The sequence below is a fragment of the Anolis carolinensis genome, unplaced genomic scaffold (assembly GCF_035594765.1).
Source record: "Anolis carolinensis isolate JA03-04 unplaced genomic scaffold, rAnoCar3.1.pri scaffold_9, whole genome shotgun sequence".
Classification (NCBI taxonomy): Eukaryota; Metazoa; Chordata; class Lepidosauria; order Squamata; family Dactyloidae; genus Anolis; species Anolis carolinensis.
Genome location: NW_026943820.1, coordinates 26,000,529 through 26,021,899, shown reverse-complemented (window position 1 = coordinate 26,021,899; position 21,371 = coordinate 26,000,529). Strand labels below are relative to the sequence as shown.

Genomic DNA, 21,371 nt, shown 5'->3' with positions numbered 1-21,371 from the left:
TCTTTCTGCGCTAGAGCTACAGAGTTTAGAGCCCTGGATATTGTCTGGAAATCCTAGGCCTAGCAATCCAAACAGGCATCCTTAGCACTAAACTCTTCATATACCATCAGACCCAGTGACAACAGAAGCTTGTGGTCTGCCCAAGTTTCACAAAGTAGAAGAGCAAGTCCATTGCTTTACATCAGAGGCAAAAGACTTTCAAGGATTCCAGAGAGAGGACTGCGACCAGCAAAAATTCCTTTCATAATGTATTGTTTTAAGCTATTTTACAATAGTCCCGGGTGGAGTTATACTTTTGTTCTTCCTGTTTTCAGTAAACTTGTTTTTGGTTAACTTTCATCTTGCCTAAAGTGCCTCTGTATGTTAAGGGTCTTGATCATAACTGAAGGTATACAGATAGCCCCCAAGTAAAGCCAGACACTATAGTTTCCCCAAAGGCTTGGGCGTGCCATCACATGAATAAATACAACAGATACACGTGAAGGCCTGTATGATCCAAGTATAGGACAGCAACTCTTCCTATATGTACTTCAATGATCTTTGGGACCTGAAACAAGCAGTTTCTGAAATGTTCACTATCGGTTAAACCCGTTGCAATTTGCTTTCTTGCTTTAGGACTTTGAAGGAGCAGAATTAGATTCCTGCTGAAATGTCAGGAGAGAATGCTTCTGGAATTCCAAACTCTAACTGAAAAAGAATTATCTGGTACCCTGGCTCCAACTGTCACTTTGGCTCCGCCCATCTCCAGTTGCTAAGCAATATCTTATTTGCATCAGCCAATCAGACGGCACCTATTGTAATGGTTGCTTGACTACTCCTTCCCCTTGCTCTGCTGAATTTCTTCAAGTAAGGCCTGCAAAATGGCCGCACAATCAGCCCTGCAAGGTGGGCCACTTACCAACCCTGTAAGGTAGGTAAGATCCGTTACACCCTCCAATGCTAATTGCAACATTCAGACTTGCCTCAAACAGACAAGAGTTCTTTCTCCCACCCTAGACATCATTCCATGGATATATCAACCCCACTTGCCTAGTTTCCAACAGACCTCACAACCTCTGAGTATGCCTGTCATAGATGTGGATGAAACGTCAGGAGAGAATGCTTCTGGAATTCCAAACTCTAGCTGAAAAAGAATTATCTGGATCCCTGGCTCCAACTGTCACTTTGGCTCCGCCCATCTCCAGTTGCTAAGCAATATCTTATTTGCATCAGCCAATCAGACAGCAACTATTGTAATGGTTGCTTGACTACTCGCTTGACTAGATGTGGGTGAAACGTCAGGAGAGAATGCTTCTGGAATTCCAAACTCTAACTGAAAAAGAATTATCTGGCTCCCTGGCTCCAACTGTCACTTTGGCTCCGCCCATCTCCAGTTGCTAAGCAATATCTTATTTGCATCAGCCAATCAGACGGCACCTATTGTAATGGTTGCTTGACTACTCGATTGACTAGATGTGGGTGAAACGTCAGGAGAGAATGCTTCTGGAACATGGCCATACAGCCCGGAAAACTCACAGCAACCCAAAGAGAGAATGGACTGTAAATTAGTCATGAGAAATAACTGGGTTTTTAAGGGCTTCCATAACTCTCCATTTCGACTGCCAGTTCGAGACAACACCAGCCGGTCTCTCTAAATCAGAAAGCAATTACAATCCCACACTTTGTTTTGCTCGTTTACTTTCGTGCCTAATTACTGAGGATATTTTATGAGCCTGCCCCCCAGAAAATAATTGCCGCATGTCTCCTTATCAGAAAACGAACGATCAGCGTTCTTTTCAAGACGGGAAGCGTAAACACCAATTAAAAACAGTTACGCAAGCGCTTTGCAAACTAAAGGCCGGCAAGTGAGGGGCTTTAATAAAATGCATCCAGTATGTCACTTAAACCACGTTGCACCTGCGTTGGCTTTCAAAGAAAGAAGCAACGCCTCGGGAGGACTTTCTTTCCAAAGAGGGAATTTGCTGAGCAGGTTGAGCAAGGGACAAGAAATGCAGCCGTTGTCAAAAGCACATCAAAGTTTCCCTTTGAAACAAAGGCAATGCGCTTCTTCAAAAGTGAGAGAATCCAGAGGTGGGAGGAACATGTTCCGGGGAAAAGACTAATGAAAGTCAATCCACACTGTTCAAAAAGAGTGCATTTTATGTTGGAAAGGTACTTAGGCTTCTATCCAGATATGTCACCAGGCTATAGATGTGATGTTCACTAATATTACATTTCCTCTTCCACGAAGATAGCGTTTTTTTGGTGTTTCCAAACAAATGCGTTGTCCCAGATCCTAATGGACTTTGAAAGGAACATTATTTTGAACAAATGCCTGCCACAGATGTGGATTGGGAGCTAGTGACGGCGAAAAGGACCACGAGTTGCAAGCAACCAAACCTGGTGAAAAGCAGAAGCTGCTCCATATGGAGACCTGATTGACTACGAAACGGCAACTCACCCGTTTGGTGTAATCCATGGCCTTCAAGATGGAGAGGTTGAGGGTCTCCAGAGAAGCCAAGACGTCTTCATAGTCTCCCATATGGTCAGTAAAATAATCTGGATACCAAGGATGTTGCAGGATTCAGGGCAGAGGAAGGTTGGAGAGAAGAAGAAAGGAGATCACGTCAATCACATGTTGCTATAAGGATTGTTCAAGTAGCACAATTTGACAAATTCCTAAGAGCCCTAATTCCGGTGGGACAATTTCAGGAAGGATGTCAAAGAGGCCTTGAATCAACTAGTTTCTCGCAATAAAAGTTGCCAGTTGATAAAAAACACTATATCTGATTTGAATTGGTCATTCATGTTTTCAGTAAGAGATCTGCATTAAAGAATTTAAAATGTACTCTTTCCAGTTAAAGGACCTTGGATTATTATTGCATTTCTGGGTCAGCATTTACTGGGTCTCAGGTGGTGTTTGTATAATCTACGGATTTTGTGATTTGTAATGGTCTGAGGATTCAGTGCAAATAAGCGAAAACTGAAATGGATGAGGCTTTTCAAAGCTTAATTTGTAAAATCATAACCTAATTTGATGTTTAATAGGCTTTTCCTCAATGCCTCCTTATTATCCAACATATTTGCTTATCCAACATTCTGCCGGCCCGTTTATGTTGGATGTGAGACTCTACTGCATATATATATATATATATATATATATATATATATATATATATATATAATTAGTATTAATTAATTAATATCGTTGTCTACCTCTCAACAAAGGATTCCCCCCAGGCAGGAAGCAGCCAAGCTTTGACGCTGCAAGGCTAATCAAGGTGGCCAATTGCAACATTCACACTTGCCTCCAACAGACAAGAGTTCTTTCTCCCTCTCTGGACATTCCATGGATACATAAACCCCACTTGCCTAGTTTCCAACAGACCTCACAACCTCTGAGAATTCCTGCCATAGATGTGGGTGAAACGTCAGGAGAGAATGCTTCTGGAACATGGCTATACAGCCTGGAAAACTCACATCAACCCAGTGATTCCGGCCATGAAAGCCTTCGACAACACATCAAACCATACTTTTCTCCCTTCTTTGTGGGATCATGTCACACATTCTCTTGCCAGCCCTCTTGCCTTGTTAAATAAATTATTATTATTATTATTATTATTATTATTATTATTATTATTATTATTATTACTAGCTGTGGCTGGCCACGAGTTGCTGTGGCGAAGTATGGTGGTAAGGGAAATAAAGTATTAAGGTAAAGGGTCCCCTGGGCTGAGTGGGTTGCTAGGAGACCAAGTGAGCGGAGCTTAGCCTTCTAACTGGCAGCAATTGGATAAAAACAATTATTTCTCTCCCTCTAATTAGGACTTTTTCTTTTCTTTTTGTTGTATCAACCTAGAGGCGTGGATGAGGGGTTGTGCTGTCAATTTTTGAGGTTGTGGGGTGTTTATTTTTGTTGTTTTGCCGTGATGCCATCACTCTTTTATATATATAGATTGTGCAAGGCTGTGTGAACAAACCTGGTTGGAGCCAACTAGTTGTCCTCACCCTTTTTGCGATGCTACACAATATTATCCGCCCCTCCGGCTCATCCACTGGCTGTTTTTACCGGTGCCATAAATCCCCGGTTAGCTAGAGTACAAATACCTCCCTTCTGTTTGCAAAGCCTTTTAATCAAAATTACAATTTAATCCTATTTCAAATGTGCCACTTTCCCGACTCTCCCCTTTCCATATCAAAATTGCAATCTTTTTTTTCTCCCTGTTCCTCCTCTTCTCGAGTTTTAGGGACCGTGCAATAGGTTTTTTGCTTTATCCTCTTTGGGAAAAAGGATTTGCCTTATCCATTCGCCTTTCTAAAGTAAAGTCTGCAAAGTGATTTATTTTTTCGGCCCCTTGTAGGAAGAGGAGGGAGAGATATTTGCAGCGGCTGCAAATGGGGTAGCTGGGTTGAATTTATTTTACGTTATCAGGAGCAAGCTGCAAGTGGACAAAAAGATAGGTTTTGAAAGAAAAGACACAAGCTGGGATAGAATACTCAAAATGGAAACAAAAGTAATAAAGACACTGTACCAACAGTTACTAGAATGGGATACAGAAGAAGAGCTAGGCAAAGAGACAATGATAAAATGGGCGAGGGACGTAGGCTACAAGATCAATCTTACCGAGTGGGGAAAAGTATGGAGGAAGAAGCTCAAATTTACGTATGCGGCTGAATTAAAGGAGAACTGGTTCAAGTTAATTTTTAGGTGGTATTTGACGCTGGAAAGACTAGCGAAATTCAGCAAGGGGATGTCAGAGTAATTTGCAGCGCAGCAGGAGATGGAGTCAGTGGAACGCAGAACGAAGTGACATCCAGAGACTTTGGTAAAACTATATACAAAGTTTTACTGTACAAGGCAAACAGACTTGCAGACAATAGACACAGGACTTAACATCTAGGCCAGGGGTCCTCAAACTTTTTAGGCCAAGGGCCGGTCCAAAATCCTTCAGACTGTTGAGGGGCCGGATTATCATTTGAAAAAAAAAATACAAACAAATTCCGACACACACTGCACATGTCTTATTTGTAGTGCAAAAACAACAACAGCAACAACAATGAAAGAACAATACAATATTTAAAAATAATTTTTTTTTAACCAACATACATTTATTAGGATTTCAATGGGAAGTGTGGTCCTGCTTCTGGCCAATGAGATAGTCAAGTTAATTAGGATTGTTGTTGTTGTTGTTGTTGTTGTTGTTGTTGTGTGCCTTCAAGTCATTTCAGACTTTGGGCGAGCCTAAGTCTAAAATTTATTTATTTATTATTTATTTATTTACTGCCTTTATTTACTAGATTTGTATCACACCCTTCTTACCCCAAAGGGGACTCAGAGTGGCTTACAAATTATATGTACATACAATATATTATATTATTAGCATAGCACAATATTAGCATTATATATTACTATATTGAAATATACCACTATACTGTAATATTATTAGTAATATTATATGTAATAAATATATAATTAATATTATTATATGGTATTATTATTAGTGTTATATTGTATTACATTATAATATTATTATCAATATTATATATATATATACAATATATTATATTATAAAATTGAGGGCGGGGGCCAGGTAAATTACCTTGAAGGGCCACATCCGGCCCCCGGGCCTTAGTTTGGGGACCCCTGATCTAGGCAGACAGCATTCAGCTGATGTGATCAGTAATGCATACACACACTTGTGTCTGGACACTCCCCAGTTCCAGCCACACATCAAGGTCATCACAGCTTCTTAGTAATTAACTCTTTCCAGACTATGTTACACTCTGGATGATGCAATCAGTATGCAATACTGGCAAGACACAAATTTCATTTAAACACTACCTATACACAAATCCCACATTAACAGGGGAAAGGTGACGGGAAATGTTGGAAATGTGGGAAACATAAGGGTGATTTTATACACATGTGGTGGGGGTGTAAGAAGATCAAAAAGTATTGGCAAGGAATCCATAAAGAAATGGAGAAAATACAAAAAAAATTTTTTTTGACATAAAACCTGAATACTTCTTATTAGGAATAACGGATTTTCAACACGGAAAAACTTTTTACATATATGGTTACGGCAGCTAGGATATGCCTAGCAAAAGTATGGAAGACTCAAGAAACCTCTACAGTGGAAACATGGATGCTGAAACTATTAGACATAAGGAACATGGACTTACTGACTCAAACAATTTCACAGAGTAATCCACCAAGGAAAAAAACAGACTGGACATGTTTAGAAACAATCTTCAGCTCATAAGTAACAAAAGGGCATTTGTAGTTAAAATGCCCAGATGTGAAAGAAATTGATTTAGTAATGCAGAAGATCTGGAAGGGTAGGGGGTGGGTAACCGTCAATAAACACACACACACACACACACATATATATACACACACACACATATATATATATATATATATATATATATATATATATATATATATAATAAAAGAGTGATGGCATCACGGCGACCCACAAAACAACAAAACTACAGGCCCCCCAACCTCGAAATTTGACAACACAACCCATCATCCACGCCTCTAGGTTGATACAACAAAAAGAAAAGAAAAATAAAGTCCTAATGAGAGAGAGAGGAATAATTGCTTTTATCCAATTGCTGCCAGTTAGAAGGCTAAGCTCCTCCAACTTGGTCTCCTAGCAACCCAAAAAAATTTAATAAAAAACACTAAAAGATTAATACAATAAAATACTATAATAACAGAAAATAACTAAAAATAATACAAGAAAATAATAAAATATAATAAATTAAAATATAACTTACAATAAAATTAATAAAAAAATGCAAATAACGTCAAATAAAAATTACCCAACAATTTTTAACTAATACCACCACCACTTTGCCACAGCAATGCGTGGCCGGGCACAGCTAGTGTGTGTATGTGTATGTGTGTGTATATAGTTTTTTTCCCCAAAATCTTGTATATTCTTTTCTTTTATTTACCGTTTTCGTTCCCACACTTTTTATGCATTTGGAAAACTATAAATGAAATGTTAAAAAAATAGGAGCAAGCTGCTGTAGATCACAGCAGAAGGGAGACTTTTTGCTGCTCTTCCAGTGGTTGCTGTCACTCCGCTCCCCTTGCGCACGGCTCCGAGGGATAGATGGCATTTTAATGAAGCCAAGGGGGGCTAATTAATGGTCTGTCTCTTGAGGTTATTTATAGGAGGGCTCGGGGAGAAATGTCAGTTCGATATGAAACGCTGCTTCTTTTTGCATAGCACCAATTTTGGAGTCTTCTTTTTTTTTAAGGAGTGAAGCCTACTCAGCCGCACACCTGCAAGTGTGGGTTCAGATGTGCCAGTGGATTTATTAGAAGGAGGAATTGTAGGGGCGCAAATCATCAGGTCCAGACCTACCATTTGGCAGATGTGTCATAAATAGTTTTTTACTATACAAAATCCCAGAATACTTGTAAAGTATCTACACAAACACAAGATGGTCTATGTAGAAAGAAAAAAATGTCCAAATCTATATATATAAAAGAGTGATGGCATCAGGGCAGCGGACAAAACAACAAAACTACAGGCCTCCCAACCTTGAAATTTGACATCACAACCCATCATTCACGGCTCTAGGTTGATACAACAAAAAGAAAAGAAAAATAAAGTCCTAATTACAGGGAGAGGAATAATAGTTTTTATCCAATTGCTGCCAGTTTGAAGGCTAAGCTCCACCCACTTGGTCTCCTAGCAACCTACTCAGCCCAGGGGACAGGCACAGTTAGGCCTCACTTAGGCCTCTTCCACAGATTATCAGATTTTAACTGGATTATATGGCAGTGTAGACTCAAGGCCCTTCCACACAGCTATATAACCCATTTATAATCTTATATTATCTGCTTTGCACTGGATTATCTTGAGTCCACACTGCCATATAATCCACTTCAGTGTGCATACTAAACATAAAGACAACCATACAACAGACATTCAATACCACCACTATCTCAACAATTTCTCACCAACACCACCAGACAACGGCACAGCAACGCATGGCTGGGCACAGCTAGTAGCATATAATATTATTTAAGTATATGAGAACTTTTATAGAACTTTTACGCAAAGAATGACATTAGACATACAGATTCTATGAAATTACATTATTTATTTATTTATTTATTTATTTATCTGTGGCTGTGGCGCAGGCTGGTGAGCAGCCTGCTGCAATAAATCACTCTGACCATGAGGTCATGAGTTCGAGGCCAGCCCGTGGCGGGGTGAGCACCTGTCAATTAAAAAAATAAAAAATAGCCCCTGCTCGTTGCTGACCTAGCAACCCGAAAGATAGTTGCATCTATCAAGTAGGAAATAAGGTACCACTTATAAAGTGGGGAGGCAAATTTAACTACTGTATATACTCGAGTATAAACCTAGTTTTTCTGCCCTTTTTTTAACACCGAAAAAGCCCCTGGTGGCGCAGCGTGTTAAAGCGCTGAGCTGCTGAACTTGTGGACCGAAAGGTCGCAGGTTCAAATCTGGAGAGCAGAGTGAGCGCCCGCTGATAGCCATAGCTTCTGACAACCTAGCAGTTCGAAAACATGCAAATGTGAGTAGATCAATAGGTACCGCTTCTGCAGGAAAGTAACAGCACTCCATGCAGCCATGCCAGCCACATGACCTTGGAGGTGTCTACAGACAACGCTGGCTCTTCGGTTCAGAAATGGAGATGAGCACCAACGCCCAGAGTTGGTCACGACTGGACTTAACGTCAGGGGAAAACTTTACCTTTTACCTAGTCCCAGTTAATAACTTTTGCACTAACTCTCACAGGCAAAACGCAGCTATCTAGATTTCTTTATTATTTTCATCCGCCTACCTGTATTAGACCAGCATAGATAAGCTAGTTAGCTCCAAACCTTTTCTATCCATCAATGGATTTCTTTTACCTCAATAAATGCTTTTAAACTTTTAAGCTGACTTTGCGATTCTTTGCCATCCAGAAGACAAAGGCTTTCCTAAACTCACTCCGCATAAGTTTCTTGCTGTTTGGAAGGAATACTTCCACACACTCTGCTATTTTATCTCACAAAGAGGGTCATTTGATCTTAACTGCTCCTAGATTCCCAACATATTCTTTGTTAACTGCGACACACATTGTGGTGGCCATTTGCATGGTGTGTATGGCTGTTTGCCTTATCATACCTGTGATAACAATAAACTTTGCTTTTTGCATCCCTCACGAGACTGGGTTTTCTGCCTGATTTCCCTCCTGAGCCAGGACCCATTGAAGGTAATTGTCTTACACTGGTAGCCAGATTTTGTTCATTTTAATGGTTTCCTCCTTTCTGCTGAAATTGTCCACATGCTTGTGGATTTCAATGGCTTCTCGGTGTAGTCTGACATTGTTGCACCCCAAGGCAGCGTGAGAACTGGAAACCAAACAGAGACTAATAATCATATAATATCTTTATTAAAACAATAATAAACTCGGGAAAGAATAAGTGGAAAGCATGAGTGAGTAATAGTCCTTTAAGAAATGGTATGAATTAGTCCAAAGAGTTGAAGAGATATGCCCAATATTATTGTCCAAAGTCCAGAAACCGAAACACGCTCAAAACGGTTGAGAAGTTCTTGAGCGGGGAAACAACAAGAAAGCAGGAGTGAATAACAAGGTCCAAAGTCACAAGGAAGTCTTGGATATCAAGGCAGGCAGAGGATGAAGCTGAAAGCAATCTGGATTCAGGAACAAGGCAAGGACTTGAATTTACTCTGGATTAAATCGGGAGTCGTGGCTCGGCTTGGCCGCCAGGAACTGGAGACTCGGCTTGGTGAAATCAGGGAACTGGAAACGGCGAAGTGTTCTCAGAAGTCGCTACGTTGACACCACGAATTGTTCACAGTGCAAGACACTTTTATGGAACTTAGATCTAATCACAGCGAAGGGAAACCAACTCCCCAAAGGTTCCCAAGGAAACCTCCTATCCAGTATCCCCTCTAGATGCCAAACGTTGACTCCTTCGAAGCTCCTGTTTCTGTGATCTCTGGCGATGCAAAAACTCCCTTCTGTTAAAGGATACATTCCCTGGGGAACTCGGAACATCTGGTTCTTCCATGGGAGTAATGTTTTCAGTATCTCTCCCAATTAAGGAAGCATCGGAGCTATCCACAGCTGGGGTCTGTAATTGGAAGGAGCTCGGAGAACTGGGTAAAAAGTCAGAATAAGCTTCATCCTGGTCAAACCAGGTTCAGAACCCAAAGGTGGCTGGGGTATAACAGACATGGTAGCTGTCAGCTATAGCAGAACATTTGGCGAACCAACCTGGAAACAACACATTATTTGAGGACACAGGAATGCTGGGCTACTCTAACAACCTCTCCCTCTCTTTTGCAGTGCATGTTTGTCCATCTCTCTGCTGCTGCTCCATTTGCACACTTATAAATAAGTAAAGCGCTTTTTGCAAGAACACGGCAAGGCCCTCGGAGGAGGCTCAATGCGGGCAAGGCTATCCTTGGCACTTGGCCTGCTCGGGGTTGCAAAGAGGGTGGGATGTTATGCAAGCGCAAAGCCGTCCTTGGAAGGGAGCAAGAATTAACGGAATGCAACCGCTCCTTAGTTTCGAAGAGTCCGTCCTGAGCTGCTGATGGCAGGGTTTTCAACTTGAGTGGACGCTCCACTTGTTCCGACGGATCCCCAGGTGCTTGTAAGGGAAATTACTATCAAGTGTGGGTAAACACAGCGGTGTTTAGCAGATGCTCCTGCCGAGGCTTTGGGCCGAGGGTGTATTTTTAGCAAAGTACACAACCATTTGAAGATAAATCACCTTGCTGCTGTCTCTCTACCACTTGCAGATTCCAGTGCCCTAGTTAACAAACTCGTCTTGCAAAATTAATATTCGTCCCTAATTTGCTTCCTGCTCATCTAACAGGCTTCATATAACCTACTTGAGATCATGACTGCAGCCCATAGAGACATGCAAGAATGCGGTGAATGCTTCTTCACCTCTAAATATTTTTATATTTACGTATACTGGCAGCTCCCAAGTAAGGTGCTGTAGGTTTGTTCTTAAGCTGAAATTGTGTGTAAGTTAGAACAGGTACGTTTTTAAGTACAGTAGAGTCTCACTTATCCAAAACTCACTTATCCAATGTTCTGGATTATCCAATGCATTTTTGTAGTCAATGTTTTCAATAAATCGTGATATTTTGGTGCTAAATTCGTAAATACAGTAATTGCTACGTAGCATTGCTGCGTATTGAACTACTTTTTCTGTCAAATTTGTTGTATAACATGATGTTTTGGTGCTTAATTTGTAAAACCATAACCTAATTTGATGTTTAATAGGCTTCTCCTTAATCTCTCCTTGTTATCCAACGGATTCGCTTATCCAACATTCTGATGGCCCATTTATGTTGGATAAGTGAGACTCTACTGTATAACTCCAGCCAAAGATAGATAGATATAAGCTTTGAATAGCAAAGCTAAAGGTAAAGGTTCTCCCCTGACATTAAGTCTTGTCGTATCCGACTCTCAGAGTTGGTGCTCATCTCCATTTCTAAGCCGAAGAGCCGGCATTGTCTATAGACACCTCCTAGGTCATGTGGCCGGCATAACTGCATGAAGTGCCATTACCTTCCTGCTGGAGTGGTACCTATTCACATTTGCATGTTTTCGAACTGCTAAGTTGGCAGAAGCTGGGGCTAACGGCAGGAGCTCACTCCACTCCCCAGATTCAAACCACCAACCTTTCTGACAGCAAGTACGGCAGGTCAGCGGTTTAACCCACTGAGCCACCGGGGGCTCCTTGAATAGAATAGGGAAGAATTAACACTCCTATGGTGTTTGTTTTGTTGTCTGAGCAAAACAAATGTGTTCTTCCTCATTAGTAACTTTTGCCGTCTTGACCATGCTCTGATGTTTAGTGTTGTGCTTTTGTATGTAATTTCTGTTCATTTTATGTAGTTTCATTCATTTTTGTCTCATTTTTGTATTTGTTCCTGCTAACGAAAATGGGGCACCTATACGAACAGAATTTTCATCTGGCTTACGAAAAAACCCAAAAAGATTTGGACTATTGGCTGCAATGGGCTTCCGAGGCACACCCCCGCCACCCACTCAGTTTTTGGGCTAGAGGGGTGAAAATTGCCACACATGAAGGGCATTTCGACCCCTTTTAGCTCACCAACTTTTAAAATGTTTGGGCCTTCCCCAGAGTACTAATGTTGTTATTATTATTATTATTATTATTATTATTATTATTATTATTATTAACACCCATTGGCACACATCAGATGTAATTGGGAGGCACTCCTCTCTCAGACTCAGTTTAGGCTGCCAGAATAATTGTTGTTTTTAATATTAATATAAATATTATTATTAAGACCCATTGGCACACATCACATGTAATCGGGAGGCACTCCTCTCCAGACTCAGCTTAGGGTGCCAGAATAATTGTTGTTCTTAATATTAATATAAATATTATTATTAAGACCCATTGGCACACATCCGATGTAATGGGGAGGCCCTCCTCTCCCAGACCCAGCTTAGGGTGCCAGAATAATTGTTGTTCTTAATATTAATATAAATATTATTATTAAGACCCATTGGCACACATCCGATGTAATGGGGAGGCCCTCCTCTCCCAGACTCAGCTTAGGGTGCCAGAATAATTGTTGTTCTTAATATTAATATAAATATTATTATTAAGACCCATTGGCACACATCCGATGTAATGGGGAGGCCCTCCTCTCCCAGATCCAGCTTAGGGTGCCAGAATAATTGTTGTTCTTAATATTAATATAAATATTATTATTACATCCGATGTAATGGGGAGGCACTCCTCTCCCAGACCCAGCTTAGGGTGCCAGAATACTTGTTGTTCTTAATATTAATATAAATATTATTATTGACCCATTGGCAAACATCAGATGTATTGGGGAGGCACTCCTCTCCCAGACACAGCTTAGGGTGCCAGAATACTTGTTGTTCTTAATATTAATACGAAAATGTCAGCATTCGTTTTGTGTAGACGAACGGTCGAAATGAAATGATAGCATGAAGGAAACGAAGGAAAAAATTTTGCGCACATCTCTACTGATGTTGCTTGGCCACACATATAAAATTCAAAAATCTGCAAATGCTTGAGGCAAAAAATGTATGTTTTCACATCACAAATCTTCCCTAACTCTGTCCATATCAATTCGTTCAATGCAACTTCTTTACATCCATAACAGGAAAAAGAAATACAAGACAGAGAGACTCACCACACAGCTCTTTAGTATCCACGTTGCTTGGAAATAAGGAAGACAAGAAAGAATTAAAATGCATGAAATTAGAAAGGGAGAAAAGCAAGAGTTTAACTGAAGGAGAATCAAGTGATAGTTGAACCAAAAGAGATGGTTGAGAGAGTCAGAATACAGCCTTCTTGGACATACAATAAAGGATTTACAGGTTGCAGTCCTTGAACAAGAAAATTGCAAAGGAAGACTAGAAAATGAAACTGCTGAAAAAATAACACTCCATTAGCATAGTTATGGACAATGGCAATGGTTTCATGGCAAGCTACATATTTTCATATAAGTGCCCCTGTACAATACATATAACTAAAGGAATCCTCCTCAAAACAGTTCCGAAATCAAGGAAACCGACTCTTGGATAATAGATCTATTGTATTCACACATCCACACCAAAAGTCTGAAAGACCTATATCTTCTTATGCAGCCCTTTAAAATTTAAAATTACTAGTAGTTCAAAGGACACGAGATGCAAAATGTGCTATAGTAGGATATTCCACACAAAGTTTTTGTAGTTTAATATTTTTTCCATGCTTTTATTATTATTTTTAATAGTGTCAGAAGCGACTTGAGAACATACTGCAAGTGGCCTCTGGTGTGGGAAAATTGGCTGTCTACAGAGACGTTGCCCATCCTGCTGGGAGGCTCCTTTCATGTCTCGCAAGCTAGAGTGTCTATGTTGCAATTGGTCAGCTCGATTAGCACTGATTAGCATTGAACGGCCTTGCAGCTTCAAAGCCTTGCAGAATGGCCTTGCAGCTTCAAAGCCTGGCTGCTTCCTGCCTGAGGAAATCCTTTGTTGGGAGGTGTTACCCGGTGCTGATTGTTTCTTGTCTGGAATTCCCCTGTCTTCTGAGGATGCCTGCCATAGATGTGGGTGAAACATCAGGAGAGAATGCTTCTAAAACATAGCCATACAGCCCAGAAAACTCACAGCAACCCAGGGCCCTTCCACACAGCCCTATATCCATGCAGACGTGAGCTCACCCCGTATCGTGGATTCAAACCGCCAACCTTCAAGTCAACAACCCAACCTTCAGGTCAGCAGTTCAGCCAGCACAAAGGTTTAACCCATTGCGCAACCAATTAGGAAATGACATTCATAACCTAGGAACAAAAATCATGTCACATAGTGTAATAATCAATACAGTGAAATTACTTCCTTCTCTGATGGTTTCATACCAACCTAAGCGTTCACTATAGATATGTCCTTGTTTTTGTATTCCAGCATGGCAAGAGGTTGGACTAGATGCCCTTCGTGGTCCCTTCCAGGCCTTAAGACTCTGATTCTAATCCCCATCATGAAGAAATGCAGTTCCTCAGTCCATTTAGAGACCTTTAAGAGGACAGCTGTGATAGTTCTTCTGCCTTTCCAGCCAAGAGATTTCCCCAGTTTACTCAATCTCCTGTTTCAAACTGCCTTTGATCCATATCTCTGAATGAGGCCAAGGAACTGCATCACCTGGCACTGGATTTCAGATAAGCAGAGGTTTCTTATCAGCCAGCAAGCAGAGATGACAATACTATCCTCACTTGCTTGTAGATCTTCTCATATTTTTTTCCACAATATCTTTTGTCCTGATAAGCCTTCCCTGGCATTATGTGATTGACAGCTCCCCTGCCTAATCTATATCTCTGTCCTATAATAAAAAGCTGCATCATTTTGTTTTTTGGATGATGTCTTGCAATCTCTCCACAGCCTTGTTTGGTGGCCCAAATACTTAAGAAATTGCACGTCTACCAAGAGTTTAATTCCGAGATATAAATGCTATTGAAATGCAAACGGTGCAATGCAAAGCTCTCCGAAAGACAAGGTAGGCTTCAATAGCCGAGAACAGTTCAAAGCACTTCAGGAGTGAATAATCCCTTAAGCAGCATCTCAATAAAATTTACAAGAAAGTTGACAATGTTAGCGGGTCAGAGGCAGAATGCAATTTTTCAAAGAGGAGGAACCAGGGTAGATGCAAAAGGGCATGCTCTTGGCTCTGCGGCAGAATCTCAAACAGAGCTTCAACTCAATTAATTGGACTTTCAGTTGCAGAGTTTCATTTCTACCCTCTTTCAAAGGATATATGGCTCTGCAGAGTTAAAACCAGTGGCATAAATCAAGGAGGATCCTTGGTTGGTTTTCTTGCCTGTGCAACTACTCGATCTGTTAGGAATGGGAAGAATAACACTATGTAATACCATGTTTGTTCCTGGGTTATCAATGGCATTTCCTAATTGGTTCTATCATTAAAAATGGAAAAAGTTTATGAAACTACAAAAAAATTGTGTTGTCGAAGGCTTTTCATGGCCGGGATCACAGGGTTGTTGTATGTCTTTCGGCTGTGTGGCCATGTTCCAGAAGTATTCTCTCCTGACGTTTCGCCCACATCTATGGCAGGCATCCTCATTGTGCCATACCTCACAACCTCTGAGGATGCCTGCCACAGATGTGGGCGAAACATCAGGAGAGAATACTTCTGGAACATGGCCACACAGCCCGAAAGACATACAACAACCCTGCAAAAAAATTGTTTTCGAGGAGCATCCTGCAGCACATTTTTGCTATAATTTTTCAATGAATATCTTATTGATTCTCAACCAATTTGACATATAGTAGAGTCTCACTTATCCAACATAAACAGGCCAGCAAAACGTTGGATAAGCGAAAATAAGGAGGGATTAAGGAAAATAAATGATAATAATAATAATTTTATTTTTATACCCCGCTCCATCTCCCCGAAGGGACTCGGGGTGGCTTACACGGGGCCAAGCCCAGACATCAGACAATATAATAACAAAGCAATAAAACAAATCAATCAACAGTAAAATAAATCATAAAAGATCTTAAAAACCTATTAAAAATCAAATTAGGTTATGATTTTACAGATTAAGCACCAAAACATCATGTTATACAACAAATTTGGCAGAAAAAGTACCGTATATACTCGAAGATAAGCCGAGTTTTTCAGCCCTTATTTATGAGCTGAAAAAGCTTATAATTGGGTCAAGGCCAGCAACAGAGCCTGCAGGCTATTGTTTGCAATATGTGATCTATTTCTCTCTTCTCCTCCCTTATCAGTGTGTTTTCTTTTGCAAAGCCTCCCTCGCTCTTAATCAAGGGAATGTTTTGATAAGAGAAAGACACCGTTGCAAGTCAGGAAGAAGATAGATATATATATATATATATATATATATATATATATATATATATATACCTGTAATTTGGACTATTTTTCTAGGTTTTTTTGATTGAAAGACATATTTTGTATGACTATGTCTTTTGTGGCCAAATTTGGTATGATTTGGTTCAGTGGTTTTGTTGTTTACTCCACAGTAAAACGAACATTACATTTGTATATATATAGAAGACTAGCTGTGCCCGGCCACGCGTTGTTGTGGCGAAGTTTGGTGGTATGGAATATAAACTATTGAGGAATTGGTGGTAGTTAAGGTAAAGAGTAAAGCTTTTCCCCTGACATTAAGTCCATTATAAATGGGTTATATAGCTGTGTGGAAGGGCCTTGAGTCTACACTGCCATATAATCCAGTTAAAATCAGATAATCTGTATTTTATAGGCAGTGTGGAAGAGGCCTAAGTGAGGTCTAACTCTGCCTGACCCCTGGGCTGAGTGGGTTGCTAGGAGACCAAGTGGGCAGAGCTTAGCCATCTAACTGGCAGCAATTGGAATAAAAACAATTATTCTTCTCCCTCTAATTAGGACTTTATTTTTCTTTTCTTTTTGTTTTATGAACGTAGAGGCATGGATGAGGGGTTGTGCTGCCAAGTTTAGTGTTTCTGGGATGTGTAGTTTTGTTGTTTTGTCCTAGGCCGAAATTTCATTACCCTTTTATATATATAGATTGAGTCTCAACCAATTCAACACAGTTTGTCGCAGGCGCAAAAACAAAGTTTCTGGAGTAGAACAACTACTTTCAAAGTAAATACTGCACAACCAAGCAGGAAAGAACACTTTCAAACTAGGAACATATTTTTTTTCAATTTTTTAAAAATAGTGCTTTAGACCCGTTCCATAGAGCTGAATAAAATCCCATGTTATCTGCTTTGAATTCGAATATATGGCAGTGTGGACTCTGATAACCCAGCTCAAAGCAGATATAGAAGGCAATAGAAGACCTCCTCTGAAGAAATCTTCCCAAGAAAAACCTATGGCAGGACTGCCATAAGCTAGAGTGTGTTTGCAGGCGCATGACAGCAATAACAAGCTTTCATCGGATCGGATCCTAATAGCAGACAAGCCTGACTTCTTCTGGGATTATGAGCCTTATCCTCTTCTCAATTTCCCAATGCAATGCAAATTGGAGTTTTAATTCTTTCAGTTTCAAGAGTTGTTCAAGGATTTCCTTAAACATGGCCTGCACCCTCAGGACCATCTGCAAGACCGAACGCTATTATTCAACATAAAAATAATTATAAACGTCTCCATCTGAAATGCTACAGAACAAAGCGCTCGACCCTTCCAACCCAATTGCTGGAAAGGAAGAACACCAGAGCAAATCATACTTGCACAACACAGTGGAAATGTCTTGCAGTAAGTTCTGTTTATTAGGATTATGAATTAGAATACTTTCTGCATGGTTTTTCTACCTTTCCTATTTTAGCTGACCTTCAGAGAGCTTCCAAGTCTGGCTTATATCCACCTGAATCCAATGTAAGCAAATACAATGTTTTTGTTTCAGTGGGCAGTAAAGTTTTTTTTGATGCATCAGGAATTTGTTCCTTTGCGTGCCAATAAAAAAATAGTTTTTATGCCAATGTCTCCTTCCATCCAGGATACATTTTGCCCAAAAGGTCCATTCCATATACAATCAGAGCTTAAGGTCAAAAGTACGAGTCATGGTTCTGGAAATGAGAAAAAAAGTGACGCTTTCCCAATTTGTGGGAGGAGCCAAGATTCCCTTGTTAGCGAAAATTAGGGAAAGTTTATTATGGCATGTTTCCATGCTGTGCAGTCCTGGGAGTTATAGTTTCCCAAGGTCCACACCCTTCTCTGGATGCATTTACACTATGGAATACTCTTGGACCCCACTTTAAACACCATAGCTCCATACTATGTGTTCCTGGGAGACATAGTTTCCCAAGGTTCATACCCTTCTCTGGGGGCATCTGCACTGGTGAATGAATGCAGTAGGGACCCATTTTAAATGCCATTATTATTATTATTGACACAGCGACATAGTATGACACAACAAACAAGATAGATATGCTGGATTTCGTTTCACAAAATCACAAGTCGGACACTTCCCAAGTGTCTAGGACTGTGTGATGTATTTTCGAACGATGCGCGCAGATCCCAGTCGGTGGCCTTTTGCAGTTGGCAGATCGTAATTTTGTCAATGTCTATTGTTTCCAAATGCCGGCTGAGATCTTTTGGCATGGCACCCAATGTGCTGATCACCACCAGGACCACTTCCACTGGTTTCTGCCAGAGTCTTTGAAGTTCAATCTTCACAGTTTTTCCTGTGTTTTTCGTCAATGCGACTGTCACCTGGGATGGCAACATCAATGATCCAAACCTTTTTCTTTTCCACAACTGTGATGTCTGGTGTGTTGTGTTCCAGAACTTTGTCAGTCTGGATTCGGAAGTCCCACAGTATCTTTGCGTGCTCATTTTCCAATACTTTTGCAGGTTTGTGATCCCACCAGTTCTTTGCTGCTGGAAGGTGGTACTTGAGGCATAAGTTCCAATGAATCATTTGGGCCACATAGTTGTACCTCTGTTTGTAGTCTGTCTGTGCGATTTCTTACAGCAGCTGAGGATATGATCAATGGTTTTGTTGGTTTCCTTGCACAGTCTGCATTTTGGGTCATCATCTGATTTTTCGATCTTGGCCTGAATTGCCTTTGTCCTGATGGCTTGCTCCTGGGCTGCAAGGATCAGGCCTTCTGTCTCCTTCTTCAGGGTCCCATTCGTGAGCCAGAGCCAGGTCTTCTCCTTATCAACTTTTCCTTCAATTTTGTCAAGAAACTTTCCATGCAATGTTTTGTTGTGTTGCCAGCTCTAGTTTGTAGTGCGGTTTTCTTGTACTGTTTTTTTGTTTGCTGTGCTTTGAAGACTTTCTGATTTTGGACTTCAATAAAAGCAGGTTCTTCACTTTGCTCTACATATTCTGCCAGGGCATGTTCTTCTTCTTTGACTGCTTGTTTTACTTGTAAGAGTCCTCTGCCCCCTGATCTTCTAGGCAGATATAGCCAGTAAACATCATCATCATCATCATCATCATCATCATTCTTATATCATGTTTGGTTTCACTTGCGCTGAAAATGTGACTGGCTTTGGGAGACTTCCGAGACTTACTTAACTATTCTGAAAAGTTGTAGATGAGTGTTTCAAACTGTTAGTTTTTTGCATAGGGACCGCTCGCATTTCAAAAATGACTTCGAATGTACAGAACATCCGAAATATAAATGACATTTGAAGCACATATGACTTTCTGCAGAGATCTAGTGGCCAGCATGCTGTTTGGAGATGTTGGTTGGAGAAGGGTATTGTAGGGATTAGATCCCAACTGACTGTAAAGCTATAGAAATCTATAAACCAGCTTCTTCAAAACTACCTCCTGCACTACTACAAAGCTCCCATATTCCCCAGTCAACAGGAGATGTAGAAGTTGCAGCCCCAGCGGAAACAGAGAACCAGATCTGGGGAAGTCTGCTATGAGCACAAATGCAAAAATAACTCAGAGATGGGTCAATATCTGCTGGTGTGCCAAGGTTGAAAGAAACAAAAGACTGGGTGGAATCAAAACATATTGATCTAAAGATACAACTAATAAAACAGAAACAAGTAGGAGGAGTGGGAACGGTGAGCATCCCCATCTCATCTTTCAGCTTTGCACAGGAATATGAAAAAGGCAGTCGTGTTTTTTCCCCCTAGTTATGTAACACCTTCAATAATCCCATTTTCTCCTAGTCTTATTCAAAGTTGCTCCCCGCTGTGACTGAATAAAAAATATACAGAATATAGAACACTTAACACACCACGTCTCCTCTAACAAAAGTCATTAGAGCTCATTTATAGATCTTTGCAAGTCCAAGCAGATCGGAGGGTTTGGGAAGGAGGCTGAGGCAGATGAAGCCCTGGCTTCACTGCTTTAGGTTCCTCATTAGATTGACATTTGCTAATCTTTATTATTAAGACTGAAAGATGGGCTCAAAGACACACCTGTCTAGGCTCTGCTCTCAGCTTGAGACACAGTTTTTCCAGGGCTTCTGCACAAATGCTGCAACATTTGGTTTAATGATAGTACAGCTTTGCCCATCCATTTTGGAGCAGTGCTGCACTACTATTTATTTATTTACAGTATTTATATTCCACCCTTCTCACCCCGAAGGGGACTCAGGGCGGATCACATTATACACACATAGGGCAAACATTCAATGCCCATAAACACATCAAACAGAGACCGAGACAGACAGACAGACAGAGAGGCAATTTAACCTTCTTCTGAGGGGATGTTCGATTCTGGCCACAGGGGGGAGCAGCTGCTTCATCATCCACTCTGACGGCACTTCCTCATTCCAACGTCGTAAATTAGTTAAACTTGCCTCCCCACTCTATAAGTGGTACCTTATTTCCTATTTGATAGATGCAGCTATCTTTCGGGTTGCTAGGTCAGCAACGAGCAGGGGCTATTTTTTATTTTTAATTGACGGGCGCTCACCCCACCACGGGCTGGCCTCGAACTCATGACCTCATGGTCAGAGTGATTTATTGCAGCTGCTCAACAGCCTGCGCCACAGCCCGGCCCCTATGCATGTTTATTCAGAAGTATTGCCAACCCTTTGCACCCACGGATTCTGTATCTATGAATTCAACTAAAAATCCCAAAACATACTTCAATTTTGCCATTTTCTATAATGGCAAAAAGCCAGTTTACCAACTGTTAGGATTTCTGGGAGTTGAAGGCCAAAACATCTGGGGACCCACAGGATGAGAACTGCTGATATAAGGGAACACTATTTTACTATGCCATTGTACACAACAGGTCTTGAACAACCATGGAGACTGGTATCCTTGAAGGTCCTGTTTTTCAGTTTGACCATATGACTCCAGGGATCTTAGCAGGCATCTTAACCTCACACAAGAGAGAGAAAGTAGTACTTCATCATCTGCATATAAGAAAATTGGG

The 21,371-nt window shown here is 40.7% G+C and overlaps 1 protein-coding gene across 2 annotated transcripts in view; it reads right to left on the bottom strand.

The window, feature by feature from the left end:
• necab2 (N-terminal EF-hand calcium binding protein 2) overlaps positions 1-21,371 on the bottom strand; it is a 199,692-nt gene that overhangs the window by 60,465 nt on the left and 117,856 nt on the right. The window contains exons 4-5 of one of the 2 annotated variants that reach the window (XM_062961519.1): positions 13,203-13,228; positions 2,441-2,538 (exon numbers count right to left, since the gene is read on the bottom strand). In XM_062961519.1, the coding sequence (XP_062817589.1) occupies positions 2,441-2,538; positions 13,203-13,228 (124 nt within the window). The remainder of the gene's footprint in view (positions 1-2,440; positions 2,539-13,202; positions 13,229-21,371) is intronic. The other variant, XM_062961520.1, reaches the window with a different exon arrangement.